A 21,688-nucleotide genomic window follows, 5' to 3' on the forward strand; every position below is an offset into this window, starting at 1 on the left:
TGCTCATTAGGGGAAGTTGGCGAAGAGGCGACGGATAACTCAGTGTCAACTATGCTAAGTTACTGTGCGAATATTGCGATACAGGTGTCTAGCAGGGGAGGGTTACTAGTTGACGAGGCCCGGGGTGTCTTGGACGGGTGCTGCGGCCACCTTAGCAAAGTTCTTGCCAAGGCCACCACCCCCGCGGGCAGAGACCTCGGGAAGACAATGCGCCCTTGACTGAGACTGTGACGCCAAGCCACTCACGACTCCCACAATACATCACCACCACGTACGCAAAGGTACTCCCCAAATGAGAGGAATCGCAATTATTAGACTCTTGAGTTGCGACAAACGTCCACGGGTCCGTTATATGCCTGGGTGCGTTTACCGAGATATGCCTCGCTTTCGCAGTAGAAGGTATCAGAGCTGTATTTCAGGGGTCTACAAAGTGTGCGTGCCTTGAGATTTTCGCCATCTATCTTTTATTAGTAAGCACCTCCAAGCACCTCCTTAACATTGTTCTACACACGAAGAGCACAGGCAACTTCGATATGTTGGCGTGAATAAAGCTTACAGCGCATAGTTTTCTTGAGACAACAGTAACACCTAGAAGATTCAATACTCTACTGTCTCTACAACGAATAATGTCTTAGACACAAACTACATTCTTTATTGTCTTTACAGTTTTTAAGACGTATTTATAACTACAGACAGCCTCGCAAGAATGAACTAACCCCGCCATTCCAAAAAAACAACATGTCCAGCTCTTTTCCGCAAGATACCCAGGACAATCTCCTCGACTCTATCACGCACACCTTAAGCGATAGACATTTCCTCGACACGAAAACCGAGTGCTCAATATGCTACGAGAATGATGTTCTGCCGACAGTCCAGATTATCGTCTGCGGCCATACATTTCACAAGGCGTGTATCGCCAAATGGGTCAACCACCTTCAATCCGAGGGTAAGGCAGCTACATGTCCGCTAGATCGAAGCAGACTATTCAGCGAGGGCTTCTTAGAACATCTAGAACACGACTACGAACGTGACGACGAAGGCTTGGTTGACGACGAAGGCTTGGTTGACGACGAGGCCTGGACATCAAGCGATGATGAAGCTCTGCAACAAGAGCGCATTGAATATGAGGAGCAACAACTTCGGGAGGATGAAGAGTTAGCGCAAGAACACACGGAATACCAAGCACTACTTTATGAGGATAGAGAGGCATCAGAATTACAAATACTTCTAGTACAGCAAAGGATACGTGACCTGCAGCGTGCGCTTTGCTCTGCTGAGGATAGACGAGAAGAGAGGTCAATACTCCAGGATCTAGAGGCTGCAATGGCTGTGGAGGCAGAGCTACAAAATAATAGCGTATAGTACAATACAATATTCTGTATACTTAGTTTTAAAATCCGAAGTAATCCCAGACAGGATCAAGACGCCCTACTTCCCGGCTGCGCCGGGGGGCGTCATTAGATTTTGGTGGGGCTCAGCGGTTGCGCGGGCCTTAGGACCCGCGCTACCCAGCGTTGCCGCTCGCTTCGCGAGCAATCGCGTCGCACCTCGCGCTGCGCGCGATTGTTTTGCTCCCGTCTAAAGTCTTTTTGCTCCCGTCTGGAGTGTTGACGCGTCGCACCTCGCGCTGCGCGTGTTGCGCCCGTCTGAAGTTTTGATGTTCCTCGCCAAGGCTCGGGCGCCGGCTGCAGCGGCAAGCCGACGCGACGCGTCGCGTCGACCTGCCGCGGCAGCCCGCCCGAAACGCCGGCCTCCGTGATTACCGTAATGCTTACGGTAATCACGTCCTGCACCCAATCAGACGACTGCTTCTGGTCTGCCAATTACAGCGTCCGCTTTCGTCCGGTGCGAGTCGAGTACATACAGCCCTGCAAGCAGGGCAATTAACATTCACTTTGTATCGCTATCTTAGGTGTTGGTTCCAGCCAGCTACCGCTCGTAATCGCAAGCATCAACTGCTCCTCATTGAAAGCTCTATCGAGAGAGATCAATTGGACTATATCATCAAAGATGGTGACAAAGTCAAGCTGCATTGGTAGCTGCTGTTTCCAGACTAACGATATGCCGTTACACGTCCGTGGGGAGTTCGGTGGAGATTTCGAGTCCACTATCCATTGTCGTGGCATTGGTACAATAGGAGGATGGTCTTGATAGAAGCTTCCTATGAGGTCTGCCCTATTCAGACGTCAGCAATTATCAAGCCTTGGGCTCACCCGCAGATGCTGACCAGCTGATCGTAACTCGTAAGTGCTCTTTCTCAATGGTATCGAATCCGCCCCTTAGTCCCACTATTCTCACTAGTGCGTTACTATGTTTCTGCCAATCACTACTGGTAAAGTTCCCCAATAAAGCCTGAAGATCATCAGCCTTGCCGCCATTGACCTCAAACGGGCGACTTACAAAGTGGATCATGAAAGAAACCACAGCACCTATAGCTTCATCACTCGTGCGCTTCGCCGGGTCGTTCATCATCTGGGTGGTGTGGCGAAGCGCCTTGTTGTGATATTTCAATGCTATGGCATCATCTTGTGAAGGGTAATATCCGTTGCGCCTCTGGAACAAGAAGTTTTGTGAGTTGGAAAGCATGTTGTTAAAAGCTGCCGCATCGCTGAGTCCAACGGGGTACCAGGAGCCACGGAGCTGGCTAGGATGATTGCTATCTTCGGTACTAAAGACTACGCCAAGTCAGGAAAGAGTCTGACCAAAACGAGTGAATGCGCCTACTGTTCGCTAGTAGCGCTCGACAAGAGTCGTCAAGTTCGATGGGGTAGGGGTTAAAGGGATCAAGCTGACCGCCACCAAACCGGTCAACATCGACGCGACTCTCGGACGGATTGCGAAACTCAAGGACGATTTCATTGCGCGCCCTCTTCGTTTTGGGTTTTCTTCTCGCTTTACCGACCTCAGTCATAGCTAGACGTCGAATGCGCAGTTGCGTTTCTTCATTTTTGAGATCGTCGGGGTGTGTGAGGTTCACAAAGTTGAAGCTTGGTTTCGTGGAGCGATCCATGGCGATGATTGCGGGCCGTGATTGTGGCCCTCACAGAGAGCTCGATATCTTGATATATACCCAAGGCATAAGTGAGCGCGGCGGCAAACTTTTGTCATCGACATTGGGGCTTCGGCGCCATATCGATAGCGAGACTGGGGCGGAGTGGCAGAGGAGCTGAAGGAGATGCCGAGAGCATGAACCTGCAGGGCAATCGCACAGGAGGGGCGTCATTTCCAAGGCTGCAGCAAGCGAACAAGCCACTCAAAAGCAGGCGACACGAAGGCAAACTCCGTGGAAGCGAACTTCATTGTCGAGTAGGGTGATAGTGTACGTTACAATTCGGATGGACGATTGATGCGCTTCCGGGAGGCGTGCGAGAATTAGTAATGTAGGTTACCTGCCAGGCTCGTGAATAAGCAAGATTGGAAGGCCTTGCAGCTGTGCCCGTCCGCCGGCCATGATACAGCATGACCGATAACAACAGCAAGTCGTTGCAAAAGAATGTAGCATGTTGTGCACCGGAGCGAAGTAAGCTGCCCGTAAAGATGGCACTGAGAGTATATCCAGGTATCGATGGTCTCAATGGAGCTCGCAATACTTTTAAGGTCGGCAACAGCAAGTCCGGTGTCCTGCGCTACGCACCAACCTCGGTACATAGGCCCATAGCATGCCTAACCACCCACGCATGTGTCCGCCTTCAACGCTACCACCGCATCGTCTTGATTACCATGCAGTCTCAATTCCTCCATCAAATTTGGCTCACCGAGCAGCAGCGCTTTTGCCACAATTTTCCATCTCAACACAACGCCTTCATCGATCTCCAATGGTTGCAGAATCCAAACCCTCGACGTCATGCAACTCGCGTTAAGCAAATCAGTAGGAATTGCAGCTTGAAGCTCCTCAAACTTAGCATCTTTCCAGTCTTCCTTAATGCTCGTGATAGTCATGAGAGCCTGACGCCCATCCATGGTGCATTGCAAGAGGAATGAAAGAGAGCCAATGTAATACATTGAACGAGGATCGGTTACCCAGGTCAAGAAGATGCTGGTGTCATCCAAGTCAAATGCATTACTCTCCAACGTTTCTGGACTTGCATATCGTCGGAGTTGGTCCAAAAATCTTTGTGCTGGTATATAGAGGGCAGTGTTTGGCTGCAGATCTCTGAAAATGCCTTGGTTATAGTTGGGGTGTACAACATCACGTTTTAGCTGCTCCCATAGATTGGCAGTAAACTGAATTCCATTACTGATACAAGTGGCGATGAACCTTCGTCTGTGCTCGTCGCATTCGCTGTCCGTCTGGGCGGCAGGTAAATGCGATTTGCTTGCATCAGCGACATACTTTGCCGGCTCTGTAGTTGGTATTGTGCCAGGGAAAACTTGGCCAACAGTGTCCAGCTCGAAGCTGTGATCTGTTGGTGTAATGAGCCTTGGAAGAAAAATCATGTCGATTTTGATGACTTCGGTCGAAATCTGGCGGATGCCCTGCACACTTCCTAGAGGAAATTTTGGAATTATAGTATCGCCAGTACCGAGGCTTCGCGAAAGCCACGTCTTATTGCCCATGAGTCTGATCGATGTGGGGTCCGTCATACTGAGTGGGTATGTCTCTCCTGCCGCGAGGGCGAGAAGTGCGCTGAAATAAAGTACCTCGTCTTTGTTGTTCAATGCCTCGCCGTAGTATGCGAGGGCACGCCCACTGATGTTTATCATGATGCTGATGCGGTCTCCAAGATTCTGACAGCCTTTTCGAGCTACGCTGTTATGAGAGGCCATGATACTCGATTTCATGGTCGCTGTAGGAGGTCCGCCTTGATTAGCAAAGCCCGAGAAGATTTCTCGGCCCTTGAAGGCGTTTAATGTGATATTGTTCTCGTGAGACGGCAAGTCTATCGCTGTAGACATGATGACTTGGAGATTTACCCACTTCATCTTGACTATGGAATCACCGGGTCCATTCATGAAGAACGTCGCATTGTGATTCCTGTAACGCTGCCTTTTGTCGCTCCATGGTTCGTTGACGTTGAATTCATGGAAGCACCAGGCACGATCCCACTGCAACGAAAGAATGAGCAAGTCAGCGTGTGCTTCAGAATTCCCTTTTTCTTGAAGCTTCACGTACCCATCTCGCTGTGTTGATCTTCTTGTAGAAAGACAAATAGAGCGGTCTGACCTCCGGCTCAGGTAACCATGACTTATGCCACTGTATTTTGGTGATTTCAAAGTTCTCCACAAGGTGGGTCTCCGCCTCAGTAAGTTTCACGTCTTCTAACAGAACCAGTAGACGCATGCATGATCGATAAATCACATCCATGGCAGCAACAGACATTTGCTTGTCGAGAGTGTCTTCTTGGTCAATACAGAGCTGATCAATCCAAAGTCCTATGCGAGGGTTTTCTTTCTCACCCAGAATGGCATCTACAAAGGGCTTGCTGAAAGGCCAACGATCGTGCGGTTCATAATTCGGGTTCGGATAGTCGCCTGGATGCCAGCAATAGGAGATCGCGAAATACTGTCGTGGATACAGGTCTTTGTCGAAAGCCCACCGAGCGTCTGAAGGAAAGACCAGACGGAATGGTGTCTTCAAGATGGTAGTAGTTGAGCGTTGGGAAAACTGAGCAGCGACATCTGGACACCATGAGGTCAAATTTCGAAGGACGAGGCTGGCCTCCTCTTGACCTTGGTCGAGCTTGGAAAGGCCAGGCTCAAATACTTCCGCTTTGTTCTCTGGGGAGAGTGTCAATTGAAAGATGTTGTCGCTGATGTATTCAATGCTTGCGTCCCTGCTGGCCACATTCCTTGCGGGGGTAGATTGCGTGTCCATGTCGGCGGACAGTCGTTTGATGTGTGAAGCTCAGCCGTTCTTCTCCCCATCGCCGAGGATTACAATCGCGGGGTAAGCCACAAAGCTCACCATGGACCTGATCCTTCTGCATGTATCTAAAAGTGGCTGGGAAGGGGCCCTAAGTGGAGACCCCTCGGGAAGACAGTCTGCGCCAATCTATGGTTGGACTAGCGCGCCAAGCAGGATCTCGATAACATCGAAAATTTGCCCGGCCTCCCTTCTGTTTCTTCACGCACCATCAGACAGTTCAACACCCATCTCACCCGCATCTTTACGTCTTGTATCGATGCGATCCGAGATTTCCTATTGGGTGATTGCGATATAGCGCTGCGGAGAAGGAACCAAGCGATCCATTAGAGCTGGCTGCGCATTTTTTCGGTTGCGCAGGCGGTGTCATAGGAGCGGTACATACACAACCCATAATCGTCGTGATTTTGAGCAGATAAGACCTCGAATGACCGAGCGCTTGCAATGCTCGTTCAAATTTGCGGATGATAGTTATATGGCCATCTGCAAGAAAGTCCAAATTGTCGCGCTCGTCGTAATGTTGCGCCTCACGGGCGCGTGCTATTACCGGCGTGCATATCTTTGACGTGTAGTCTGCTATTATGTCGATGCATCTCGTCAGCTTCCAAGCGATCAAAGCGTATATGCTGCCATCGCCGCCGTCGCGCATGTGGGCGATTGACGAGATACCTAGGTATGATCTCTTGTGGTTCTGCGACTAGGGCTTACCTTGGCAGCTTCGAACCAAAGCACGATGAAAAATCACAACCTTTTAGACACAGAAGACCTCAATAAACTTTGTTGGATAACTTTAGGTTGGAACGCTCAAGCCTCCTGCCTGTACGTCATATCAACAGCGACATGTACCTTGTACACAAGACTTTCATCTAGAATACCGCGAATGTCCTTGGTCATTCCTTACACGAGATACCTCGGGTGGTCCTCTCCATTCATGCGCTGCTCATCAGTTGGCTGGCAGTACACCGGAATCTGGAAGCTGTATCCACTAGGGTTCTCCACAGCACCGTCCGGCAAGAGCTGAACCCGTGGCAAGAACTGGACGACTTCTCGCAATGGATTCGGGAAGTTGTCAACTGAGACCGCCCACTTCAGCGGCGCGACATTTGCGAAGCCACTTGCCACTGCTGCCTTCAGTCCATCAGGACTCTTAGGGCCAGAAGCGGGTGTGGGTTCTGCATCGTCGAGTTCCTTGACAGTGTCGTACAGAAGACCTAGATCTGGCGATAGATCATCGATTGTGTCGTCATCCTCCCAAGTTTTGCCAACGAGATCGAATAATCGATCACCCTGGTTGAGGTCCTCAGTCAACATTTCGTAGATCATGGCTACCATGCTCAGCTCCATATAGCATTGATCATCAAGAAGTCCACCGCCACCGCTGAGAATAGCGAGCATACCGTAGTATCCAAACATTGATGTGCCACGAGGATGTTTAAGAACCAAGTCCAAGCGTCCTTTCATCTTGGCGATCGCCATATTGAACATGAGCGTCACTCCAAAGGTGACATAGAGGAAGCCGGCAAGTGACCAAACGGTGAAATCAGCAGGCGGTGGAGCCATTTTTAGCCAGTATTCCTCAAGAGTGCATGCGCTAGAGTAGCACATGTAAGCATTTGCGTATAAGCCTTTCGTGAGATACTCGTCGCCCCGGTGTTTGAGCCAAAGGAGAGATGATATCCCTTCTCCCATGAGCTCGATAGGCAATTTAGCGTTCATGTCTGCTTTCGAGAAACCGACCGACTCTCGCGCTTGATGTTCATGCTGCCCCTGTATAAAGACCGCAGACTTCTTAGCAAGATGGCTATCTGCGTGTCCAGTAATGGTAGTCTTGTGGAGGACATTCCACATGACGTGAAACTCTAAGATTAGATGTTGATAGCGCTCGAGCTGTTGGCCATGTGCGACAACGATCTCAGATTTCATGCCATGAACACCAGGACGCGCACGTACGCCATTGGAGATTGTAGTCCCTGGGAATTTGCGGTAACAATAGGCTAGGTCGTTCATGCGAAGTACCTGCATGAAACCAGGTAGGTCTTTCTCAAGTACTAGCAGGGACATCGAGATGTTTGCATCACTCTTGACCATGCGTGTAACATCCTCTTGGGTTTCACCGCTGGCATGTGGAAACTCTATCTTGATGTGCAAACGCCCAGCTGGAGCTTCCTGAGGTATGGGCCGTAGACTCAGGTTCAGATATCCGTCCGGGAGTGTTTTGGCGGCTTTGACATGACGAATATTGATGTATTTTACACCAAGCCAGTGTGGCTGAATTGCGAAAGCGCCCCAGTTGACGTCGAATCGTATCCAAGACAGCATGTGATGCACATAGCTCTTCGCGAGCTGATGGATGCTCTTGCTGATGCGCAGAAGGGAAGTTTCGAAGCGGTAACCGCCGAACGCGGTGTCGGACTCGTCGATCTCACAATCGTAAGGACTATAAACATAGCTCAAAACGCGGTTGAAGAGCTCTGCGGGCAGAGACTCTAAGTGAGAGACGGAAGTTGGGGTGTTCATTGTGGCTGGTTGAGTGTAGTCTGGCTGGTTGAAGGTATAATGGACGCAGCATAGGCCACCGAATCCCATTTTTATATCGTCCGGCGCAAACGGAGCCTTGCTCCATCTAAGTGTTGCCTTACGTGTAAGAACCACCTGTCTGTGCGCAAAGCAAGCTACGTCCGTTAGGCAAACTCTCACGCAAGATCGACCTCCCGCCCCTTTCTTTTCAGGATGACTTGTATGCAGTCAACCTTGGCCATTCCATCTTGACCTTTCATCTGCTGCTCCATATCCTTGGCTGCCCAAACATGTTCGATATCGCGCATGACGCGTTTCAAGCTGGGGAAATGCTTCACAGCATACAGCTTTTCAAATCGATCACGGACGAATTGTCGTTGTGTGCTGTCGATCGCTTCGCAGCCCGCGGTGAACAGCGGCCACATATGCGCTGATGTTAAAGGCGAATGGATGTCGACTTGCTGTAGCTGTGATAGACACTGATTGATATGCTCCATGCTTATCGGGTTGGGAGCACCTATATCAAGCCAGGTTCGGTAGAGGTAAATGAAAGCGGCGTGGCGATAGGCTTCAGCTGTCGAGCTAATGTCTATGCGCTCTTCGCTGTCCCCCCTCTTACATGCAACGAGTTCCATGGCTAATAGAATCTGCTGGATATGTTGACCAGTGGTATTTTCATCTTCCGACAAAGCAGGGCTTGTTGGCGACAGGGCTCTTCTCGTCCTGATAGCGTGTTGCAGCTGACTGATCTTTGCAACGGCTACTAGGACTTTTGCGATACTTTCTAGCTCTTTCTCCCCTTCGATAGCGATAAAGTCCATTTCATGATCCAATAATGGCTGCGAGCCTCTTGACACGGAAGATAGAATATCGTGGTATGCAAACAGGCTCAGGAGGAAGCGAGCACTAGATGTGACAAGCCAACTACTCCCACTGCGCCTTGTTATCATGGCTTTGGCGCCAGTCAGATGGTTCGCGACGTTGGCTTCATCCTCATCGCCAAACAATCGCGCCGAAACCTGCATCATCATGACGGTGGCCAAGGCTGGCTCAGTATCCATATTCACTGGATCTTGAATCATCCTTTGAAGCTCTTGGATAGCATCTCGTTGGTGCCGGTAGCCTTGTAGGTGAAGTGAAGCATCGTTTGATACAAATGCAAGGTGATTTGCAGCCATTGAGAGGACTGTCGATCTAAGTGCTGGCGATTCGTAGGCCATGGCTGTCAAATGTCGTTGGAATGGTGTCGCGATGCCATTTTGAGGTGAAATTGATAACAGCTTTGAGAGCTGTTCTCCCCAATAACTAAGGAGCCATCGATCGGTTGGAGACATCCCATAGGACAGCACAGGGCTGTTGAACGGTAAAGCAGGCATACTTTTCGCCGAGTCAGGCGATGAGAACAGTACATCTGGACTCGTAACTGCCGATTGTATGGATTCGAAGCTGATAGTCGACGCTGGGCTGAGTGCTTGGTCATCGTTGATAGCCTTCTTCTTCCGACTCTTCCGTGGTGGTTTTGCCAATGAATTGGCGGCGTCGTCCTGCCATTTCAGCTTGACTCCATAGCCTTTGCAGATGATGTTTAGTCTCGTGCAACGCCCACAAAAAGGCTTCACCTCGTCACACTTATATCCAGCCCCCCGACAAGTCCAACAGCCGGTCCTGGATCTCTTGTGCGTTGCCATCTAGACGTGCGTCGCATCTTCGGTGCTCTATAACCGTAATGATCATTCAATAGAACCACCTGAAGTTTGGCATAATCGACTAATGACTCAATAGGTCGCGAAAGTGGGCGATGTCTGAAGTTTGAGAGAGTTGCAGAACCCTCAGGAACGGAAGGTAAACGGTGGCAAACCGCATTAGTATTAGCTCCCGCATGCATCGTGAGCCGAGGCCTGCACTCCTAGCAACACGATAGACGCGAACAGCCTACCTTCTTGATCGAGGAGTGCTCTTATTTACAAGTGATCTGAACAGCCAACAAGCCTGACATCAACCCTGAAACGGTATCTCGCCCTCCTCAAAAGCGCGCACCCATCTGAACATCCCTTCAGCTGGATCCATGACACAGACAAAGTGTGTAACCTCATTGCACACCGGGTACTGTTTTAACCACTTGATTAGTTTTTCTGGACTCACGCCTACTGCTGCAGTTTGCCCTCGCTTCGCTTTACGGCCTTGCTCCTGGGTCCACTCCCGCCATTTTCGCTCTAGACACTGTTTTCGCATGATGCTTTCTTCGAGTACTTCTTGCATACCGGCATTGAGGAAGCTGTGATTCCGGCCCTGAGTATGGATGGCTTGATTCTGGTTGGCGTGCGGATTGGCCGTAGACTCCAACGATACGTCGTGATTAGTGGTACTGATAAAGGTTGATGAGCGTAAAATCCTTGCGCTATGGAAGTCTTTCTCCAGGATAACGGTCTCTGCGCTGGTGCAGAATATCAAATACGCCACGGATGTCTGCATAGTTGCGATTTTATTGGGTGCGTCAGATGCATTGTATGGCGGAATCAGTGCAGATGACGAATCCCTTCGTTCTTGTAAAGACTTCTTGGAGAGCCTGTGCTGTCTGCGAGGCGCGCTTGGCCTAGGTAGAAGGCAGTCGCGTATGAGGGTGGAAATGCTCGGTCTCTTCCCCAGAAGCACCATGAGCGTGTTCCAGTAATATTTGATGTTGGGTCCTGAAATTCCACGAGCGTTGTGATAAGGTCGAAAGTTGAGTGAGACACTCAATCCCTTCCTTACACCTGTAAGTGCACCCACGAAACCAACGTAGCCAATTGTGCTCGCTATCACTCCACCGCCGACACCCTTGATGAAGTCGAACTGCACAATTGCTTGTCTCAGAAGAGGCATAGACCAATCTAGCGTTCGAAAATGCATCATCGTTGTCTCGGCCTCGGGATCTTTTACCATGACTCCGCCGCTCGTGCAGCCCATGAGAAGGTCCAGGAAGACGTTGTAAGCGACGAGTAAGTACATTGGCACGCCAGATGCTTCGCTAATGCCCCTGAGTTCCTCAGTCTGTTCGTCGCTGTGAAGACGACGCAAGAACAGACGGCCTAAGAGATGAAAAATCCCAGTAGGCAACTTCAAGTGCTGAACGGCTTCATCGTAGAGACACGGCATTTTGCGCAGAACATGGGCGTATTCGGTGGCGACCAACACATAGCGTTCGCGCGGTGGTAGTGAAAGGTTGATGGTGTAGATTGAAGGTGTATCGCTTGTCGATTGCGCGGTTGATTCAGACATGAGGTGACTTTGACTGGAAGAGGAATTGGAAGAAAGAGCGTAAGATTGAGGTTTGATGCGAGACGTTCGCGCTCTCAACTGGGGAGGCATGATGTGGTCGAGCACGGGTAAATCTTGGAAGGAAGCCACGTTCGTCCAGCGTTTGAAAGAACAGCTCCGCGACTTCTACAGAGTTATCGATTCTTGAAGACCCGCTCACGAAGGCATACGCGCGCTGGTGCCTAATGCTAGCAATCATAGCACCTTGGAAGAGCGGGGCGAAGCGCGCCAGAATATATTATGGGATGACATGTCATAACTCATCAGAATCGTTCTGAGCTATTTAGAGCGAGGGATATATCGACTCGTCTTGATGGTCGCGTGTGGAGACAAACAGACCAAACGCGAACGATGAAGCTACTACCCCAGCTTTCGAGCTCTCCACATCCGCACCTCGGCTTCCAGAGCATGCTTCCCCGCGGGAGTCCTTAGCCGGCGCAACGGCCAACAATGTCGACGTCGAGCATGTTTACTACTAAGCTCGCGTTTTTCTCTCTTCACGCGCATCCTTTCAATCGTCCCAAGTAGTATACTACCTCCAGCTACCTCGTCATGCCGTCAGCAAACCAACCACCTCCACTCGCGGACGTACGCGTCCTCGAGTTTGCAGGACTAGCCCCAGGTAACGTCAAACTCCCTTCACCAAATGATCCCTAGGCTCTATCTAACAGTCTCCAGGCCCCTTCGCGGGCATGCTCCTAGCAGACTACGGCGCCACAGTCCTCCGCCTCGACCGCGCACCCTCAGCCCCATCCTCCGATCAACTAACGCGGCGCAAAACCTCGATATGCGTGAACCTCAAATCGCCCGCGGGCCTCGCCCTCATCAAGAAGATCATCCCTCAAGTCGACGTGGTAATCGATCCCTTCCGACCTGGCGTCCTCGAGAAAGCCGGTCTCGACCCTGAACAGGTGCTGTTGAAGTTGAACAAGCGATTGATCGTAGCTCGCATGACGGGCTTCCGTCGGGATGGCAAATACAGTCAAATGGCCGGGCACGATATCAACTACATTGCTGTATCCGGCGTGTTGAGCATGTTTGGCAGGAAAGGGGAAAAACCGTATGCGCCGGGCAATGTCGTGGGAGATTTCGCGGGAGGCGGCGCAATGTGCTTCATTGGTATATTGCTTGCGCTGCTGGCGAGAGAAAGGAGTGGCTATGGACAGGTTGTCGAGGCGAATATGGTTGACGGGAGTGCGATATTGGCGACTATGCCAAGGTTGGGATTGAAGACAGAGGTCTGGAAGAGGGAGAGGGGCACGAATATGCTAGATGGTGGTGCGCCATTCTACGACACGTATGAGACAAAGGATGGAAAGCACATGGCAGTGGGCGCTATTGAACCCCAGTTCTACGCCGCTTTACTCAAGGGCATGGGTCTGGAGCCGTCGGATCTACCTGGTAATAGGGACGACAGGGCGGACTGGCCAAATTTGAAGGACTTCTTTGCCGCCGAGTTCAAGAAGAAAACGCGCGAGGAATGGGAGGCCATCTTCGACGGAACAGATGCATGCTGCACGCCCGTGCTAACGCAGGGTGAACTCGAGACCCAGGGCTTCGATCAACGGCCGGCTGTAACTCTTAAGTCCTCACCTGGATATGCGATACACGATGGTCATGATGGGAGGTCGGCAGCAGAGGGCCAGGGTATAGGAATGGATGGCAGCGGATGGAGCGAGAAGGGCTTGAAGCCTGGCAGTGGGGGCGAAGATACATTGACCACATGGATGGGATGGACTAAGGGTAGGCATTATGTCGAGGACCAAGGGGGCTTGGTTTGGAAGGACTCTGCAAGGTTATAATCATGTCAGATTCTCTACTCATTATCATTTGTTCACATGAGCGCTTCTTGTGTTCGTCAAATCGCCAGTCAAAGGCTGTATATCTTCAGTTTACACATATATTCATACAACCCGCAGTATGTCGTCTTGTTGATTAGGCCCTGGCCTTCCTCGCTTTCGGTTTGCTAGCTTTTTTGCCAGCATTCCGGAGCCTCTTCCTCTCTATGTTCGCTTGGATCCTTGTGCTCCTCTTCCTCCAGGCCGTCCATCGGTCACCCGGCACAAACTCCTTGACCTGCACACCCGCCTTCTCGGCCGCACGTCCAATCTGCCAGTTGGCCTCACGGTACGCGTATCCCTTGCCAGCGGTCAAGCTCAATCCCTTCCGTGTCGCTTCGCGCGGGGTATCGCGCACGCTGCTTGGGCTGCCTGTGCCGTCGCCAACTTGTAAATCGGTTATGACAACTGCGTCCGCAGAAGGACTCGTTGATGAAGTGATAGGAACGGCGAGCATGTTTAAGCGTCTCCGTCTCGCCGCATTTGGTGGGTATGGAAGGGTGTGGTCTTTCTCGAGGGCGACACCAATGTATTGCCTCTTTGGGTGTTTCTTCGGGTCACGGTAGTATCGTACGTAACCAGACTCTGTCGCGAAGATGCAGTGGTCGCGGCCGAATTTGCAGTTTTCGCCGGGAAACCAGGCCGTTCCTCGTTGTCGGAAGATGATGTTTCCTGGGATGACATACTCTCCTGCAATGCCGTTAGCCAGGCTCCTAACTGCTTCTTCAAACTGTAGAACATACCTCCGCTCTTCTTTGCTCCTAAACGTTTACCAGGTCCATCTTTTGCTCCGTTGGCTCGTCCTTGGGCCTGATGCGCTGAGTGCCTTACGAAGGAGAGAACCGGGGTGGGCGCCGAGGTGCCATTGGCCACGCGGAGGGCGTCGAGAACACGTGTAGATGGCGCGATGAATGTCGTGGATGTTGCCAATGAGGCGCGGACGGGCGCAAATATCCGTGGGAGCAGCATGGCCGCTCTGGTGCTGGAGAGGCGGGCCTTCGAGTGCACTGCGACTTTTCGAGATGCTCGGTGGTCCGTGCATGCTCCGCAGGCGACTGCTACGCCCGCGCCGTCGCCATGGCTAGTAGCATCACAGCGAGTATAGAGCAATTACGAATTCCACTTGCTGACATACATTGCATGCATCAACGATAATATGAACAGGCTCAAGACCAAAATCTAGCAAGCTGCACCCAAAACACCTTGTACGTCATGGCAGGATGCCAGACCCAGAGAACACAACCTTGGAAGTCTAGCCGCAAGATCCTCCCAGACACGCATCCATCTACTGTACTTGGTTGACGATCTCTTGTGCCTTGGAAAGGCTCTCCACCATCTGCTGGCAATCCTTCCGCCTCTTGACAGTGTACTCTGACTCCTTCAGTAGCTCATCGAGCTCGTCCGTCTTGTACATGTTGGTGAGAAGCTCGCCCTGCATGTTTTCCTTGGTCCATTGAACGAGGTTCAACATGATGGCCTTGGGTACCATGTCGATCATTGTCCGACGAACAATGTTGAAGTACGAGGTAATCAGTAGTTCTGTACATCGTTAGTCCATGTCCGACATCAACGCCAGAGGCGACTTACTAATAACTTCGACTTCTTGCGACTCCTTCTCGGAGAGGGTACCAGAGGCCTTGAGTGTAGGTGGTGGTGGCTCCATAGCCGCCATCTTCTTCTTGTTTTTGCTGGCGAAGAAGGAACCAAAGAAGCCACCACCCTCGTTAGGATCAAGCGAGGGAGATATCGACCGCGGCGGCACGCTAGGTGGAAGAGGCTTTCCAGTCTTGGGATCCACTTGTTGAGGCCTGCTGCTGTTGTGTCGCTCGTGTACGATGGCCATGGCGCGTGAACCATTGATAAAGTCAGGGTGACCAGTGTTGATGTAGACAGACTCCATGGCAACAAGGTCCCTTACGAGCTTATTGGTGGGCTCCATAGCCTTTTTGAAAAAGCTGACGACGACCTGGTGTAGCTTCTCCTTTAAGCCCGGGTATCTTCGGAAAGCGTTCTTGTTGAGAAGCTGGCTGAGAATTCGAATCAACTCATCGTAGACGAGGCTGACACACTTCAAGCTGGGTTCCTCTAGTCGCTTAATTTGTTGTTTGACAATGAGCTCGAAGGCAGTAGTACCGACGAACAGCGCTGGCGATGATCCTGAGGAGTTGTAGAGAACCGTCCTGATGTCCATGTCTTTGACCTGGTCGAAAGGATCGACGGCCTTGACACCGTTGGCGTATAATTCGTGGTAAACGAAAGAGATACGAGCACCTCCAGACAGCTCTACTGCAGAAAGCTCTTGGTTGTTGCCCTCCAAGACCCCTCTGTATTCGTTGGTGAACTCCGTGATCATGTTCAAGACAATGTTGGAGCTGTTGCCGAGCATGGAGTTGCCTAGCGAAGCAAGTTCTGCCTGGTACTTTTGTAGTGAGGAGGCGATGCGGGCTTTGATATCGGGGAGCGTTTGCTTGATGTGCATCATAAGGATCTGTAACTGTTAGTTGCTGTGCCGAGGTGTATAGAAGAGACTGAGCCTACCAAGTTCAGCTTGCGCGCAAGGTAGGGTGTACCACAGTACGCTGCCTTGTTGCGATATGCCTTGTGGTTCTCAAAGTATTGCCTTTCGTGCTCGAGCGCGTACGAGATGGCCTTCTTGTTCTCGATATCCCTCTGTCCTCGATTGACAACTGGTACATAGCCCAACCGCAGTGGGATGATGCGGCCAGCGAGAATGTCCACGACGTCGGTTCCCTCGTCCATCAAGTCGACCTTGGTCAAGACACCGATTGTCCGTTGTCCTTCTGGGTCCACCTCGCGCGCCAGCTTGAGACCATCCGAATTGGCCAAATCGGTGTTGGCAGCAGTGACAGCCAGGATGATTGCGTTGGGCTTGCTGATTTGCTTGAGGACCATCTCTCGGATCTGACGCTCAATATCCCTCGGTTGGTCTCCAACAGGCACCTTCGTTAGACCTGGCAAGTCGACCAGTGTCAGTGTGAGGACGTTTGGCGAGTATATCCTCAAGTTGATGGGCGCCGGCGAGATACCCGCATTGCGACCCGTCTTGGACTCCGTCTCCCTCACAATCTCGTCCCTTATCTTGCCAAAGTCGTGGAACTTCTGGCCAGGAATGTGCAGGAACTCGCCCCACTCGTCGACATTGTTCTCCTGGTCTGTTGTCTTTGCTCCCTCGGGGGTGCCGTTCGCTTGCGAGGATGCGCGGTTGATGAGCTGGAGAATGAGCGGTCTTCGGGTGACGATACCGGTTCCTCGGGGCAGGCTGGAGAGCTATCGTTAACCACATGTCCCAGGCCATGGCGCAGCGGTGGGCACTCACAAGTCTCGTCCAACAATGTTCTCGAGCACCGAACTCTTTCCACTAGACTGCGATCCTACGACGGCAATCTGGGGCAAGTCTATGGGGTTTTGGACCTGACTTAGGCATCAGTATGCGTCTTTGGGCTGTTGGTGTAGCCAGTTGCGCGCGGGCGGGCGGAGGGCAGCGACGTACTCCGACTGTAGTGAAGACATCCTGGAGCTTGTTTACGAGCGTAATCAGCCCCGGGTCGTTCACGTTGATGCTGTATAACCATGTTAGCTTTCCGCAATGCGAGGGGCCCTCGAAACATGTGCGTACGCATTTGGGTTTGTCGCCATGGTCGGCGAAGTGTGGGTCGAGGTGGTGCGGATGCTTTCAGTATTCGTGTGTAGAAGCGGGTTTGGGTGTTGGTGGTATCAAGGGCGCTGAAGGCGAGAGTGTCTGAGATCTGGGGTTGTTGCTTGCGGGTTGCGTAGCTGCTGCAGGTGCCAACGTCGGAGAGAGCCCAAGCTTCGATACGCCACACGACTCAGCCCCACGAAATATCCGCGCGACTTGGGGATATCCATGGTCTGCGTACGTCACCAGGCTGTCACAAGTATCAAATCAGAGATGTGTCCAACTACTACCGTGTTCCGCTAGTAGTAATCTAGAGCCACTTCGATATTTTGACTACCATGATGTCGTTCCTCGCGCACATGATGCGCATTGCGGTCACAGGACGCGACACGGCGTCGTCAGCGGGTTCAGGCAGCAGTATTGGTATCTTGGTACAATTCACATTCTACGATCTTGGAGATATACGAGACAGACACGCTACGGAGAAATCGCCTTCGACCACATGCATTTACTCGTCGACAACCGATGCAAACTTGTCGGTCATCTTCTGCAGGAGTTCCTCGTACTGTTTCGAAGTCAGTCCATGTACAAATCAAAGTGTCACGTCCTGCCAGGCTTACCTTCTTGGTGACCTTCTCCTCTCCATCGCTGGGCAGCTCGAACTTCATTGAACGGAGCTGGCTCTGGATCTCCGAGGTCGCGTCGCGAACCTTGGGCCATGCATGTCCTTGGGAGACGGCCTTCTGGGCCTCGTCGTGGAAAGCCATCATGTTCTTCATCATCCACTCGGTCTTCCATAGCGGACAGAACTGGTCATAGTCCGAGTAACCGTTCTGCTGCAAGAAATCCTCCTTGAGTAGCGTAGCTACATCAAGCGTAATCTTGTCACTATCACCCAGCGCGGACTTACCGACAAGCTGCACAACCTGGTCGAGATCGTCTGACGTAGTGAGAAGCTCCTTGATGCGGTCGCGGAGACGGGGGAATTCCGGGTTGTTCTTGGCGTAGTACTTGTCGAGCGGAGTTGTGTACTTGCTGTAACTAATCGATGTGTTGACAGATGGGAAATGCTTTCGCTGAGCAAGCTTCTTGTCGAGACCCCAGAAGACTTGCACAATGTTGAGTGTGCTCGTGGTGACGGGATCCGAAAAGTCACCTCCTGGAGGACTGACAGCACCGACAATCGACACACTGCCAAATCGTTCGGGGCTACCCAGAGCCTGAACACGGCCAGCACGCTCGTAGAAAGACGCAAGTTTAGCACCGAGGTAAGCAGGGAAACCTTGATCAGCAGGCATCTCTCCGAGACGTCCGGAAATCTCACGAAGAGCCTCAGCCCATCGTGACGAGGAGTCAGCCATCATGGCCACGTCTTTGCCCTGGTCGCGGAAATACTACACAGGTAATCGAGTCAGCATACTTCTCACGTGTATGCCGAGCAGTTAAAACTTACCTCGGCAACGGTGATACCAGTGTAGATGGAGGCTTCACGAGCAGCCACAGGCATGTTGGAGGTGTTGGCAATGAGGGTCGTTCGCTTCATGATGGGCTCTTTCTTGCCGTTGACGTCGATAGTGAGCTAGAGCATGTCAGCATGTCGTACACACCATAATCCAATTTCCATACCTCTGGGAAGTCCATCAAGACTTCAGCCATCTCGTTTCCTCGCTCACCGCAGCCCACGTAGACAATAATGTCACTGTTGGAGAACTTGGACAAAGACTGGGAAATGACAGTCTTGCCGCATCCGAAAGCACCGGGAATGCACACGGTACCACCCTGAACACTGGGGAACAGAGAGTCGAGGACACGTTGGCCGACGATGAGCGGCTGGTCGGATGACATCTTCTCGTTGGAAGGACGAGGCACCCGTACGGGCCACTTGTGCATCATGCTGTACTCGGTCTTGGTGCCATTGAAATCGAGCTCCAAGATCTTCTCGTCGACGGTGTAGCTGCCCTTCTCGGCGATGCGGGTAATGGTACCCTTGGCACGGGGAGGCAGCAGAACCCTATGTTCGCTGAGCAGACTGTTCTCGAAGACAGTACCGAAGACGTCGCCACCAGTGATGTGGTCGCCGACCTTGAGGGAACCGGGTGTGAAATCCCACTTCTTCTTGCGGTCAAGAGCGGGCAAGTTGATACCACGGGGAATGTAGATGCTGTTGGCGTCGTCGGCGATGCCCTTGAGGGGACGCTGGATACCGTCGTAGATGGTCTCCATAAGACCAGGGCCCAGCTCGACGGACAATGGCTGCCCGGTCCTGTATACGGGGTCGCCTACGGTTACACCAGCTGTGCGATATTAGCCCGGTCCTCCAACGTGTGTCCTTGCGCGGTGTGCCTACCAGTCTCTTCGTAGACCTGGATGGTGGCCTTGTCGGCCTCGATTCGAATGACCTCACCGACGAGGTTGTCGTGACCAACACGGACCTAGGGCAGTCAGCAGGCGTCCATCCTGGTAGAACCGTTCCACGTACAAGCTCGTACATGGCACATCCGATCATGTTCTCGGCGATGATGACAGGACTGGACGGATCAGTATGCGACTCGAGCGCTGCGCTGCGATGCGGTGACGTACCCGGAAATGGAGTAGATGGCGCCTGTATGGAATTAGCGACATGTCCTATTGTTCCCTACGTCCAAGTGCAAAGTGTTCAAGCTTACCATGCTCCTCGCCCTCCGACTTCTGCTCCTGCTTCTTCTGTCCTTTCTGCGCGCGTGGATTAGCTGCCTGCCCCAACCCCGTCTCTATAGCTGGTAGTGCTTACGGGAGGCATCTTGGGTGCTGGTGTCTCCTTCTCGTCGTCGCTGGCTTCTTGTAGGGTGATGTGCGGCGGTGGCGGCTGGGTGGGAAGCTCGCCTTGTGGTGATATCAGCGGGCTCGCGGGAAGCGGCACTCGGTGTGGCTCAACGTCGTCGTGGCCGGCGGCGGTATGAGCTCCAGATATCGAGATCTGGTCAATGTTCTTCTTTTGGACTAGGTCGTATAAAGATGGCCGTGTTCGCAAACGAGGACGCAGACCGAGTTGCATTCAATCGATCAACGATGTTGGATGCAGGTTGAGGTTGAGCACGGTCGACAAGCTAAGCTGCCACGCTAACGTCTGGTGGGGGCATTCCTTGTCATCTGCCTGCGAGCTCCCCAGATATTCGTGGACAAGGACAACAGCCGTCATGCAGTTGAAGACCTCTGTTCGGAACACATGGTAGGCTTTCTGTTGAGCAAAAGATCACAATGGTAGCAGGGCGAGACGTGAACCGTCAACGTTGACATACGTCATAGCAGAAGCTACATCCCGTCTTCGGTAAGCTACATAGTGTTTCGCTTGCTGTTCCCCAGCCCCTTCATGAGCCTCTTCATCTCTTTGGTCGTAGCGAACGCATCCGACTCAATCAAGGTGTCGCGCCTCCTGCCCCTTTGCGCCTTCTCCACGTCACCCTCCGTGCCTCCACTGAGTAGATGCAATCCGGTCAAGGTTCTGCATGTCCGCTCGTCTTCCGCCGCGGTCATTGGTTGCTCGGACATGAGACCTGGCAGGAAGCGTGCAATCAGAGGCTTCATGACAAGCAGCGATCCGCAGATGATGGCGACGTTAACCTCGATAGTCGAGAAGATTATAGCGTAGGTACCCGCCTCTGCAGTCGTGTCAGCGTACACTTGATATCGGATCTAGCGAGGCCATACTTGTGACTTCACCGTCATTCGCTGCGTCATGTACCAGCACCAATCGTAGCAGTGTTATGATACAGACGCTAGAATCGAAGTCAGCAGATAGCTTTCTATCACGGAGAATGGAGGGACACACAATCCACCAAGCCCAAAGACTGCCACTAGTCCAAGCTTCTGCCGACTGGGCAAATTCAGCTTCCCAATTACGGGAATTGGCAGAATCCAGATGGAGAAGTCGAGTACGAGACCGATGATGCTCGTTGACCAGAAGTGGTTTTCTTTGTTCATGCATTTTCCTGATAGCGTGACATTCCAGTAACTCTGCACAGGCTCGCAGAGAAAGATGTTACCGAAGATGCCCCAAGCCGTGGCACCGAAGACCAGAATAAGAAGCACGTTGCAAATCCAGACGATCTGAGGGATGACTAGGAAGAGGCGAAGATATTGTACCAGAAATGAGGCTTTGACAAGGTTACTTGCCAGGTGGTAGAGGATAGTTTGGGCGAGAACAAGCTACAAACAGTCAACAGTGTGCGAAGCCTAATGGATACCACGCACCTTCAGCATAGCAGCAAGCGAGGGTGATTCAAGGCCTCCTTGCTTCAGATCCTCTCCATCGATGCTGAACTCTGTGTTGCAGTCAGCTTTTCTTCCTCATGCAATGTTCAATTGGGTGTCTTGCGTCCAGCAACTACGGCCGCGAACCCGATGGAGAATACCTGCGAGCATCAGAATGTTGCTTTAAATACTGTCCAGATTACTCGTGCTGGTTACCATGGCTGCAGTGACGATGTAGTCTTCCGGCATAACTGTAGATGATGTTACTCGGCTGCACCATCGCAA

General features: G+C 52.0%; 10 protein-coding genes across 10 annotated transcripts; 2 read left to right on the plus strand and 8 right to left on the minus strand.

Moving 5' to 3' along the window:
* Positions 1-738: 738 nt before the first annotated feature.
* On the plus strand, positions 739-1,362 carry J4E79_003441 (uncharacterized protein; the record flags this gene model as incomplete). The annotated part of the gene is made up of 2 exons (XM_049352335.1): positions 739-946; positions 971-1,362. 2 exons carry the CDS (start codon positions 739-741, stop codon positions 1,360-1,362), a joined length of 600 nt encoding a protein of 199 aa, XP_049212714.1.
* Positions 1,363-2,196: 834 nt separating this feature from the next.
* J4E79_003442 (uncharacterized protein) lies at positions 2,197-3,010 on the minus strand (the record flags this gene model as incomplete). The annotated part of the gene is made up of 2 exons (XM_049352336.1): positions 2,197-2,675; positions 2,725-3,010. 2 exons carry the CDS (start codon positions 3,008-3,010, stop codon positions 2,197-2,199), a joined length of 765 nt encoding a protein of 254 aa, XP_049212715.1.
* A 1,186-nt stretch (positions 3,011-4,196) lies between these two features.
* Positions 4,197-5,815, minus strand: J4E79_003443 (uncharacterized protein; the record flags this gene model as incomplete). The annotated part of the gene is made up of 3 exons (XM_049352337.1): positions 4,197-4,290; positions 4,334-4,983; positions 5,114-5,815. 3 exons carry the CDS (start codon positions 5,813-5,815, stop codon positions 4,197-4,199), a joined length of 1,446 nt encoding a protein of 481 aa, XP_049212716.1.
* A 945-nt stretch (positions 5,816-6,760) lies between these two features.
* J4E79_003444 (uncharacterized protein) lies at positions 6,761-8,380 on the minus strand (the record flags this gene model as incomplete). Its single annotated transcript, XM_049352338.1, has 1 exon — positions 6,761-8,380. One exon carries the CDS (start codon positions 8,378-8,380, stop codon positions 6,761-6,763), a length of 1,620 nt encoding a protein of 539 aa, XP_049212717.1.
* Positions 8,381-8,556: 176 nt separating this feature from the next.
* J4E79_003445 (uncharacterized protein) lies at positions 8,557-9,600 on the minus strand (the record flags this gene model as incomplete). The annotated part of the gene is made up of 1 exon (XM_049352339.1): positions 8,557-9,600. The coding sequence occupies one exon, from the start codon at positions 9,598-9,600 to the stop codon at positions 8,557-8,559; it is 1,044 nt and encodes a 347-aa protein (XP_049212718.1).
* Positions 9,601-12,229: 2,629 nt separating this feature from the next.
* On the plus strand, positions 12,230-13,479 carry J4E79_003446 (uncharacterized protein; the record flags this gene model as incomplete). The annotated part of the gene is made up of 2 exons (XM_049352340.1): positions 12,230-12,299; positions 12,356-13,479. 2 exons carry the CDS (start codon positions 12,230-12,232, stop codon positions 13,477-13,479), a joined length of 1,194 nt encoding a protein of 397 aa, XP_049212719.1.
* Positions 13,480-13,612: 133 nt separating this feature from the next.
* On the minus strand, positions 13,613-14,484 carry J4E79_003447 (uncharacterized protein; the record flags this gene model as incomplete). The annotated part of the gene is made up of 2 exons (XM_049352341.1): positions 13,613-14,205; positions 14,259-14,484. 2 exons carry the CDS (start codon positions 14,482-14,484, stop codon positions 13,613-13,615), a joined length of 819 nt encoding a protein of 272 aa, XP_049212720.1.
* Positions 14,485-14,800: 316 nt separating this feature from the next.
* VPS1 (vacuolar protein sorting-associated protein 1) lies at positions 14,801-17,172 on the minus strand (the record flags this gene model as incomplete). The annotated part of the gene is made up of 6 exons (XM_049352342.1): positions 14,801-15,054; positions 15,103-16,003; positions 16,054-16,795; positions 16,853-16,947; positions 17,027-17,096; positions 17,153-17,172. The coding sequence occupies 6 exons, from the start codon at positions 17,170-17,172 to the stop codon at positions 14,801-14,803; spliced, it is 2,082 nt and encodes a 693-aa protein (XP_049212721.1).
* A 509-nt stretch (positions 17,173-17,681) lies between these two features.
* VMA1 (H(+)-transporting V1 sector ATPase subunit A) lies at positions 17,682-20,207 on the minus strand (the record flags this gene model as incomplete). The annotated part of the gene is made up of 9 exons (XM_049352343.1): positions 17,682-17,738; positions 17,794-18,567; positions 18,627-18,752; positions 18,800-19,467; positions 19,521-19,605; positions 19,653-19,701; positions 19,754-19,775; positions 19,840-19,885; positions 19,944-20,207. 9 exons carry the CDS (start codon positions 20,205-20,207, stop codon positions 17,682-17,684), a joined length of 2,091 nt encoding a protein of 696 aa, XP_049212722.1.
* A 278-nt stretch (positions 20,208-20,485) lies between these two features.
* J4E79_003450 (uncharacterized protein) lies at positions 20,486-21,622 on the minus strand (the record flags this gene model as incomplete). The annotated part of the gene is made up of 4 exons (XM_049352344.1): positions 20,486-20,811; positions 20,989-21,358; positions 21,404-21,474; positions 21,595-21,622. The coding sequence occupies 4 exons, from the start codon at positions 21,620-21,622 to the stop codon at positions 20,486-20,488; spliced, it is 795 nt and encodes a 264-aa protein (XP_049212723.1).
* Positions 21,623-21,688: the final 66 nt, after the last annotated feature.

Source organism: Alternaria viburni, assembly GCF_023758015.1.
Source record: "Alternaria viburni strain BMP 2772 chromosome Unknown scaffold_6, whole genome shotgun sequence".
In the NCBI taxonomy this organism is placed as follows: Eukaryota; Fungi; Ascomycota; class Dothideomycetes; order Pleosporales; family Pleosporaceae; genus Alternaria; species Alternaria viburni.